At 41.6% G+C, this 11,401-nt stretch overlaps 1 protein-coding gene across 1 annotated transcript in view; it reads right to left on the bottom strand.

Annotated features, from left to right (window-relative positions):
- Positions 1-961: 961 nt before the first annotated feature.
- Positions 962-11,401, bottom strand: part of LOC145394516 ((3R)-3-hydroxyacyl-CoA dehydrogenase-like) — a 60,044-nt gene continuing 49,604 nt past the window's right edge. The window contains exon 6 of the mRNA XM_080268357.1: positions 962-1,053. Within this exon, the coding sequence (XP_080124483.1) occupies positions 962-1,053 (92 nt within the window). The remainder of the gene's footprint in view (positions 1,054-11,401) is intronic.

Here is an 11,401-nt window from a genome sequence, read left to right as displayed (position 1 = left end):
AGAGATATTTACACTACAGCACTCGGTTAGGATACAATAGGCTAGGCTGACTAGGTTAGGTTAGGTTAGGTATAGATTAAGACAGGACACGATAGGACAGGATAGGATAAGTTAGGGTTAAGTTTGGACAGGTTAGGATAGGATAGGATAGGTTAGGTTAGGTTAGGTTAGGTTAGGTTGGGTTGGGTTAGGTTAGGCTACAATAGGACAGGACAGGATAGAATAGGATAGGTTAGGTTGGGTAAGGTTCTGTCTTGTCCTAACTCAACCTAACCAAAACTGTTCTATTCTGTCCCAACCTAACATTCTATTCTGTCCTATTGAACTACATTGTAAAATGTCCCGTTAGACCACTCGCTAAAGAGTAAATGTTCCGGTAGACCACACATTATAGCAGCACCAACTAACAGTCATTAGTAGTGTCACCAACTTCATCTTTAATACTTCGTAGCAATCTGTTTAGTTTATATTCATGCTTAAGGATGGCAGAAGAAATATCAAAATTAATGACCTTAAATTTAGAGGTGTCACTGAGAATATGATTAAGCTTAAATTCATATTCATCCTTGTTCAAGTAAACTATGTCCCTTCCTTTGTTGGGGAAGGTAATAATTATATTATATTTTATTAGTGATTTCAAAATCCTATGATATATGCAATCCTCCTTTTCTTTCACATGTGTATAGTATTTTGTAAAAGATTTTGTTTTTGCTAAAGCAGATACATTATGCCGCACATAAATCATGTCTTGGTTGTAGATGTTGTATTCCTTTAAACCTGAACATTATTTCTCAAAAGGTAAGTAGAACTTAGCATAGTTTAAACGAAGGGAGGGAGAGCAAAATCCACGTTTAACGACAAAACATCGAATTGGCGTCAATCGTTCAGTTAATATAGATGAAGTCATTTTTAATCCCTCCACAAGGCCTTTGACTAAGGAAGAGAAAGATGTGTATGGTGATCACATGCCGTATCCTCCCGTCACCTCAACACAGGCTCCCACCATGTAGCTGCTCCGCTCGCCCAGCAGAAACGCCACCACTTCAGCCACTTCTGTATTTGGCGAGAAAAAATAAATAAATAAATAAAATAAAAATAATATAAACACAAGTGCTCGTGGACCCTTCGGGCCCCTCGCACTTGCTCCTGCGAAGGGGGTTTAGGTGTTATGAAGTATGGTTATATGAGTACAATAATATAGTATGGGTACACTCTCGCGCTGCTATAATATATTTTAGTTATAGCTATGGACAAAAAATTCTACGGAGATCCTATGCCGGGCGCCGGCAGCTGCTTTTTTTGGTCAAAATGTGACCGCGCATTAAATACAGTAAAAGTATTTCAATCGTGATGGGATCAAGTTTTTTCACATCAGCGAATTTTTTTGCAGTTTTAGTGCCAATTTTGGTGCGATTTGAATGTGTAATTTCGGCTGCCCAAAACACACACACACACACACACACACACACACACACACACACACACACACACACACACACACACACACACACACACACACACACACACACACACACACACACACACACACACACACACACACACACAGCTAGTGCTACAGTACAGTATATTAGATTTCCAAAACTAAACAAGTTTGTTAAGTTCGTTACGTTTTTTCGTTACCTGGAACTGAAAATAGGGAGCTGGATGTAAATCGATGGTTGTGTGTGGTATTCTGGGGGAATGTTTGGGTGATTTCCTTTTCCGTCACACTTGTATGTGTTTGTGACTGTTCCTTGCCACTAAATACTGCCCACGCATGTTGGGTTGAGCCCCGATACTTGTTTCTTCAACTGAAAATCAATCCCTTACCAACTAATTCTTCCCATGTCCCCATCCTTTCTACCGACTTAGTGGTTGGCACAAATATCTAGTTCTTTCCTTTTCCGTCACACACAGTGTATCGTCGTTAGAGGGCTGGGCAGAAAATTTTGACAGAATGTGTTAAGTATGATAACAATGGAGCTTTGTGATTGATTCCAAGATTTGTCCGTCTTGTTGTGTGATTCTGCTTGCTTACTTGATTTTTCTTCTCAGACCAAACTCCCCAAATGCCTGTCATCGTAGCCTGCATTCAGCCCTCATCCTCTACCTTTCATCTATTATATACCGTTAGTATCATTTCTAACCTAAATCTAGCCTTCAGATTATGTTATATAGCCCTGCTTTGCCACAGATAATATAATTGCAGTTTCATCATATGAATACGAGGAAGGTTCTAAAACAGAACTGAATTTTCAGGCATTTGATCTAACAATAACCTTATGAGATACAATGGATATAAATGAAAGGTCAGCTTAGGAGTGTACATATTAGACTTATGACAAGTAAAGTTATGGTAGACACGGTTCTTTCTTCTCCCCCCCCACACACACACTGGCGCCCAAATCCACTGAGTGTCCCTATACTGGGTCACTCGTTTACCGAGTCATTGTACTCTTTTGAATAATGAACCCTGTCATGTTACAAGCCACAAATGTGGGATGCTGAAGGATGGGAGTATTAATGATGCCTGGGGTGTATCTGAGGTGCGGGTGTTTTGCTTCTTGGGTGTGTCTGGAGTGTATCTGAGGGTCTGTCCAAAGACATAATATGTGATGGAATGTGTCGGGGTGCTGGATACGTTCTGGGTGGATGCAGTTTTCAAAGGTCTGCTGAGATGAAGGCGTCTGACGGCACCAAGCTAGTGGTCACAAATTCTGTTCTTGTACTCATTTGATGCAGTGCTGCCTACTTCTTCCTTCACTTTTATCATTCTTTTTCTGTGTCTGTCCACCTCTTTTCCAATATCTCCCATCTTTTCTGTCACTTCTTTTCAGGTGGCATATCATTAAGTGACAAACATAGTGGCTTCCTGTAAGCCAGGAAACCATTTACAACGCTGGTTGGTAACCATATAACCAACCCAAACGTCCCTATATGTCAGCAGATGGGTTGGTGGAGGGTTAGTGCCCCTCCCCGTATAACAACAAACCCAAAAACAAATTACAGGATTATGGCATCTTGCTACAGATAGACAGATAGATATCTTTCTATATCGACTGATGACTAATACATCCTTCCATAATAATAATGTGTCGTGTACCAGTAGGTGCAAGAAAAACTACCATGTATGACAGAACCATTAATAATGGTGTATCCAGAGGCCATTAAATGTTATTCAGGATATTAAAATACAAAAAACTTACAAAGTAGGTGAGCTTTCATTCTCTGATGTGTTTTTTCCAATTGTTACTATTATAATAAACCTGACAGTCACACAGTCATATTGTAAAATACTGTATTATTTATCGGGGGACAAGATATACTGTATTCATACAAGGAAGCCTACACGCACTTTTGCCAATAGGTCACACTTCGCCAGACAAATATCGAACTACAGACGATTTCCAATCCAGTCGACCTCCATATGGTTGAATATACTGTAGCTTAAGAAAGACCCCTTTCAGTTGGATGGGTGAAGGAAGGCTATATTGTTGAACCCCTCCAGTTCGAAACCTCTCTCACGATCTGTTTTAAAAATGTCTAGAGACAACATGACTAAAATACATGAAAACTTTCTGACAGAAAGTAGTAAATTTTCAGCAATTCGATCCTTCCACTGCTATATTCCCCATCCAGACGCTTTTGTCTAGTTTAGGAAAGGCCTCTCATATTTATCGGTTAATGAGTTAATAAAGGCTGTACCTAACCCACAGTTCAATATGTCCCCTGGAAAGAGTTTGAACATGATACAAAAAACAACCACATGGAAGGTGTTAATATCGGTTGTTCGAAGCCTCCTTTGTTGAGTTCAGCATCCTGCTTCGAATCTTCTGAACCCCTGAAGTCCCCTGCTCCGTCTTTATTACCCGTCCCCGCCCTGGAGGGGCTCTGGGACAGGTGTTGTTTTCACTCATTTTCTCTGTTTATATGTTTGCTTGCTTGTTTGTTTGTCTGTCTGTCTTTCTGGCTGGCTGGCTGTCTGTTAACAATTTTTCGTGAAAACTACTGGTCAAATGGGCGATTTTGACTAAAATTACACGGATGATGGGCTATGGCCTTCTGATCACCTGATTAAATATTGGGCCAAATTGGGCCAAGGCCCAGGCTGTAGGCCCCCCAAAATTTAAATAACGGGGATGCGTATTTTTTTTCGCCATAACTACTTTCAAATTAGTTATATAGAAATGAAACCTAAACCTAATGGTGCATCTTTCAAATCTGCTTCCTATAACATGCCTCTTCCCATCAGGGGGTTCACCCCCCAGCTTGCGGTAAAAGGGTCAATGGCAGGTGGGTCGGGCCTAAAGCTTCAAATGGGCATAAAATTGTCAATTTTCACCTGATTTACTCCAAATTTGGTATGTGACATCTTTGACTAGATATCCGATTGTGTTTATATGTCAGCACTAAAATGAATGCCGGGGACGGGTTTGCTGTGCCTTGGCACCGCTTCTTGTTCACGTTCAGATGATTTTATGCAGCTAAGTAAATCCCTCTCATATTAAAGAAATTAATGAAGGCTTAATCTAACCACTTCAATCGAACTATCTCTCTTAATATGAATAAAACCATCTAAAGATAAGAAGAATAACAAGAAGGGTAATCTGTGCAAGAGGTAATGCCTATTATTCGAACCCTCCTTCAAAGAGTTAATTATCCTGCTTCATATCCACTGGTCCCTTTAAGCTGGCCTGCGAATAAGAGATGTCCCATACCATGATAGGGTTAACAGTGACCGTATTCACACTATAGCGGTATTTTCGTCCTGCCCTTTGAGCGGTCATAACCAGTCGCGACACGAGGCTTCCCGTGACGTGATTGGTGTTGAAATTTCTTTTATCAAAATGGCAGCAGGAAAATGTGGCTAATGACACAGCTGAACGATACTGATTGTCGTTAGTTGGAATAAATACTACAAAGGACGCGTCCATGACAGGGTTTACAATAATAATATTGCTCTCTCTCTCTCTCTCTCTCTCTCTCTCTCTCTCTCTCTCTCTCTCTCTCTCTCTCACACACACACACACACACACACACACACACACACACACACACACACACACACACACACACACACACACCAAAGTTCTGTCCCACCTTTCCCACCATACTTATTCCCCAAGTGCACATACAAAACACCTACTCTAGTCGATATCTACATCTACACATCCCTCACATACACCCTCATTCGACACAAAACCATTCTGGAGAAGGAAGGAAGAAAACATCATCATCATCAACATCCTAACCTCTTTTTCCCATCCAAGGATAGAGGATGAACTATTTATGTACAGACGATGTGAATCTCTCAGGTGATCACAAGTATTATTCTCATAACTCTGCTCTCTTTAGTCATTCAAAACAACTCTCTTTTTTCCCTTTACACTCATACCTCTCACTTACATCCCCTCAATCACATTTCCTACTCACCCTGTTATCCATCGTTACACATTGTCACCCACTCACACTTATTCACACCTCTCACCCATACCTATATCCTCATCCCCAGTGACACTTACATCTATACCCAACTTCACCCACACCTGCCTCCACCCACATTCACACCGACATCCACAATCACAACCACCAAAGCATCACACCCTCACTCATTTATACTCACTTCCACCAAAATCCACGCTTGCCTACACCTACACTCACTACAATCACACCCACATCCACAACCACATCCCAACCATGAAAGCATCACACCCACACATACTCATCTGCACCCAAACCCACACTTACCTACACCTACATTCACAACAAACACACCCACATCCACATCCACATCCACAATTACAACCATCAAAGCATCACACACACATATACTCATCTGCACTTAAACCCACACTTACCTACACCTACATTCACTACAACCACATCCACATCCACATCCACATCCACATCCACAATCATCAAAGCATCACACACACATATACTCATCTGCACTTAAACCCACACTTACCTACACCTACATTCACAACAAACACACCCACATCCACATCCACATCCACAATTACAACCATCAAAGCATCACACACACATATACTCATCTGCACCCAAACCCACACTTACCTACACCCACAATAACTACACTCACACCCTCTTACACCTACAATCATGCTTACTTACACCCCCATCCCCACACCTACTATACCCTTTTTACTCTAACTTGTCCTAAAATTTCCATCTATCCATCTTGAATGCTGAGTTGTAACCAAACATGGGGACTCGAGTCTGTGACTCGGACTCGAGTCCGACTCGAGTCGCTGTTTTTCATGACTTGCGACTTGACTTGGACTAGAGAGTAATCTGACTTGACTAGAGACTTGGTCATAAAGACTCGTGACTTGACTCGAGACTTGCAGTTATTTTGACTTGGGACTTGGTTTAAAATGATTCGAGTCTTGGTAAAATCATTATAATGTATTTAGTATAGAAGCTGGATAAATAAACCGTCTGATTTCCTCCTGACAAATTGTTCCTTATGGACAGGATCCAGACAGGTCCACTTACAGACGCACTGCCAGGTTGCCAGCCATACGATCATGATTAACCTAAAATAATATGTGTGACATACATACTTCCTAGGAGAATGATTTAATACAACTAACTAAAAAAACAAACAAGAAGCCTCGGACAAGGACTGACCAAACGATGACGACCCAGGACCGGACAAAGGATTTGGTAATGAGTACATGGAATGTAAGAGGAGCGAATGATGAGGTGAAAGAGAGAGAGATTGTCCAGGTGCTCGAGGGTGCGAAAGTGGATGTATGTGGAATAACTGAAACAAAATGGAGAGGAGAAAGTGTGAGAGAATGGGAGTATGGATGGGGTATATGTGCAGGAGTAGATGAGAATGAGAGGGCAAAGGAAGGAGTGTGTATAGTTGTGAGTAAAAGATGGAAGAAGAGCATAAGACAGTATGGATCAGTTGGGTCAAGGATTGTGTGGGTAAAGTTGAAAGTTGGAATACAAATGTGGGCGATTGTGTGTGTGTATGCGCCAACGCAAGATCGTGCTAGAAGAGTGAGAGAAGAGTTCTGGACAAATGTGGAAGTGTGCATGGAAAAGTTTGGAAGGAATGAGAGAGTGTTTTTGATTGGTGATATGAATGGTAAAGTTGGTAATGTGAAGGTGGATGGAATAGTTGGTGAGTGGGGTGTGCCTGCCGAGATAGATGAGAATGGGAGTGCGTTAGTGGACATTTGTGCTGGGAGGGGGTTGGTGATAGCCAATACCCTCTTCAGGCATAAAATGATCCACAGGTATACATGGCGAGTGATGAGAAGGGTAGGTGGTGAACTGAATGAAAGGAAGGCAATGATTGATTATGTGTGTGTGGATGAAAGGATGCGAAAATGTGTAAAGGATGCAAGAGTGTATAGAGGTTGGGGGAGTGGACTTTCTGACCACTACTTGGTGGTGGCCAGAATTAGGATGCAAGTAAGATGGAGGAATAGAAGAAGGGAAAGACAAGAGGAAGGAGTAGTTGCAAGGAGAGTGGTAAGGTTACAAGAGGATGAGAAAAAGGCAGAGTATAAGAGAGAAGTGGAGGAACGATTGGGCAAATATGAATTGGAGCAGATGGGAGACGTGGAAGGTGTGTGTAAGATATTTACAGAAGAAATATGTGCAGCATGTGATGTGGTGTGTGGAAGGAAGAGAAGACGGAGGGGGGTGCAAGGAACAGTGTGGTGGACTGAAGAGGTGAAACAGGCTGTGGCACAAAAGAAGAAAGCATACAATGAATGGATGAGAAATAGGGGCGTGGAAGAAGTTGAGAGGCGGAAGAGAGAGTTATATGTGGAAAGGAAGAGAGAGGTGAAAAGATTAGTAAGAGAGAGTAAGAAGAGAGTGGATGAGGAATTTGGAAGGAATTTGAGTGTAAAGTGGAGGGACTGTAAGAAAATGTTCTGGAGAGAAGTGAAAAGAGTAAGACAGGGTGGAAGTGAAGTTAGCAGAGGAGTGAAAGATATAAATGGTAGATTACTAGTGGAGAAGGGAGAAAAAGTGAGCAGATGGAGAGAACACTTTAAGGAATTGTTGAACGTAGAGGATGGAAGTAATGCGAGTATAAGTGGCTGGGGAATGGCTGGGAGAAGGAGGGAGGTGAGAAGACAGGAAGAAATCAGTAGGATACAAGTTGTGGACGCAATGAAGGAAGTTAAATCGGGGAAAGCCCCAGGAATTGATGGAGTGTGTGGTGAAATGCTGAAACATGGGGGAGAGATAGTAGTAGAATGGATGTGGAAGATGTGCAGATTGGCCTGGGAGGAAGGTAGAGTCCCGAAGGATTGGAAGTCATGTATAATTATTCCCTTGTACAAAGGAAAAGGGGAAAAAGAAGTGTGTGGTAATCATAGGGGCATTTGTCTTCTTAGTATAATGGGAAAAGTGTATGGTAGGATACTTATAGACAGAGTTAGAGAAAGAACAGAGAAATTAGTTGGAGAAGAACAGGGAGGCTTTAGGCAGGGAAGAGGTTGTGTAGATCTGATATTCATTCTTAGATCTTTAGTGGAAAAGTTTCTAGAGAAGGGAAAGAAGTTGTATGCGGCTTTCATGGATTTGGAGAAAGCATATGACATGGTGGATAGACAAGGATTGTGGAAAGTGTTAAGAATATATGGAGTAGATGGGAAGTTGTTGAATGCTGTGAAGAGTATGTACGATGGTGCGAAGGCTGCAGTGCGTGTGGATGGTGAACTAAGTGAATTTTTCTCTTTGAAAGTTGGTTTGAAACAGGGATGTGTCATGTCTCCATGGTTGTTCAATCTGTACATGGATGGGGTAATAAAAGAGGTACAAGGTAGGGTAGTGGATGTTGGAGTGGCCCTGGTGAGAGAGGATAGTGTTTGGAAACTCCCTGTGCTGTTGTTTCCAGATGATACTGTGTTGTTGAGTGAAGACGAAGGGGAGCTGCAAGGCTTGGTGGATGAATTTGGGAGAGTGTGTAAGAAACGGAACCTAAAGGTGAATGTAGGGAAGAGTAAAGTGATGGTCTTTGAGAGAGGTGAAGTTAGTGAATGTACAGCGAGGTTGGATGGTGAGGAATTGGAAAATGTGAGTACGTTTAAGTATTTGGGTAGTGTGATGAGTAAGGATGGAGGTTTGGAGGGTGAAGTGCTTGAAAGGGTACAGCAGGGAAGAAAGGTTGCTTGTTCCTTGAAATAAGTGATAAGAAACAGGGAAGTGAGCATGGAAGTGAAAAAGTTACTACATGACAGTATTGTGATACCAACTCTAACGTACGGAAGTGAAGCTTGGACATTGTTGGAAGGACACAAGTCAAGAGTGAGAGCAGTGGAAATGAGTTATTTAAGAGGAGCCTGTGGAGTCACATGGAGAGACAGGCTGACGAATGAAGATATAAAGGAGCGTTGTGGTGTTGATGTGGATGTGATAGGAAGCGTTATGAGGAACACACTGAGGTGGTTTGGCCATGTGGAGAGGATGGAGGGTGAAAGACTGACGAAGAGAGTGTATGTGAGTGAGGTGGAGGGGGGAAGAGGGAGAGGGAGGCCGAGGATGAGATGGAGGGATGGGGTGGAGAGGTATATGAGAGAGGGGGGTGTGAGTTGGGAGCAGGGCAGTGAAATGGCGGGGGTCAGGGCGACTTGGAGGCGATTTGTTTGTGGCCACCCCAAACGGGATTGAGGCGTCTGGCAATAGATAGATAGACATACATACTTCCTAGGAGAATGATTTAATACCATATATTTTCATCATTTGAGGGTGTTCCGTCTGGCAGCAAAACAAGAGTAATATAATCAAATGAAAATACGATGATCTGCTAACATAAACTGCAGCCGCTGCACACTGCAACTTCTGCTAACAGTCTGTCACTCGTGATAGATGACAACTTTGTGGTGCGGTCATTCTCCCTTGTGTCTGTCGCTCTGATTTGATCTGTTACTTTTGTTGACATTATGGCTGCGGCAACACCTAACATAATTCTGTTTGCATATAAGGATTTCGAAACCTCACTGGACAAAAGGAGTGTCACATGTGCAACATGTAAAAAAAAAAATACAGAAAAAACGCAACTACATCAAACTTCGTGCGACGTCTCAAAACACACCCTCAGAGGTAAGTTTCATTTTTTTTTTTTTTTAAGTGGGAAATGGGCAAAAATCTAGAGTATAAGAGAGATGCTTTTACTAAGGGAGTCAGTATTTTAGGTACCATATAGGATTATTAACTAGTACCTGGTAACTATATGCAGTTCAGGAACTTCTCGGTAATATCTCTTGGTGTACAAAGTTTACGATGTGACCGCCAGGCGCCAGTCTTTGTTTTCTGAACCTAACCTAACCAAATCTAATCTAAAAATTACTGGGTACACCGAGTGATTGAATTGGCAGTTGGTGGTCGCCAGTATGTCACAACTGCTTGTGTAAGCGACATTTTTGTGAGATAATTTAATGCATTAATTTTAAGGTATGGTCGAGGCCGAAGCAGGAATGCTTCCAGAGCCAGACCCAGTGCTTTTGCAAGAGGACACTGAAGAAGATGAGCCACTTAAGACCCCTCGTCTCTTTGCAAGTTACCGTCGTGAAGATTGTCAAAAAGATAGAAACAAATTCAGTGTACAGGGTCAACTTGCTCGATACCTTGAACTATGTACCAAGAGCCAAGTCTGTGATGCTAATGGTGCTCTTAATTACTGGTGGCTTCATCAGGTGCATCTGCCTCATTTATACCAAGTAGCTGTTAGGGTCCTTTGTATTCCTGCATCTAGTGCACCGATTGAATTCAGTCATGGTGATATTCTTATGAGACCACATCGTGCAAGACTAAGTGACAAGAACTTAAGTAATCTCATATTTTTGAAGCGCAGCAGCAGCAAAACTGACATGTAGACCTGAACAGAATAATAACTTGCAGGTTAACTTTGTTCTCTTTCTGAAGATTTTATATGTGTTTGTTTATTAATCATTGGAATTCAGTTTCTCCTTGTTTATTTACTGAATTTTTTTTTTAGTAAGCTCTGATAAGTAAGACCATTTTAAGGTATTATATATCAAATTATACAGTATGTTACATTACTGTTATTAAGTAGAGATAGTTTTCCCTTTCTGTAGGCTGCTGTGGGATGGCGTTCAGTTTCACCATTATGTAAAAAGTATTGAATACTTCATAGATCATATATACATTACTGTGCCATACTGTGAGAATGGGTTGAAAACAGGTATAACTAAAAACTAAGGTTGAGAGAAATGCAGCTACTATAAGATGAAGGTGGTGGTCTTTCCTAGTTTTACTATTTTTAACCGCTAGGTGGTTAGAAGTAAAATACATATTTTGTTCTGGCTACATCCAGATGATATTTAACCCTGTGAGGGAAATAATTACTTCAGTAGCTCTAGAAACTGTTGTAAAAATTCATGGG

The sequence above is a fragment of the Coenobita brevimanus genome, chromosome 27 (genome assembly GCF_032717465.1).
Source record: "Coenobita brevimanus isolate Jiangsu-jjx chromosome 27, ASM3271746v2, whole genome shotgun sequence".
Classification (NCBI taxonomy): domain Eukaryota; kingdom Metazoa; phylum Arthropoda; class Malacostraca; order Decapoda; family Coenobitidae; genus Coenobita; species Coenobita brevimanus.
The sequence above is the reverse complement of the archived record's forward strand: the minus strand, read 5'-3'. Positions and strand labels throughout refer to the sequence as shown.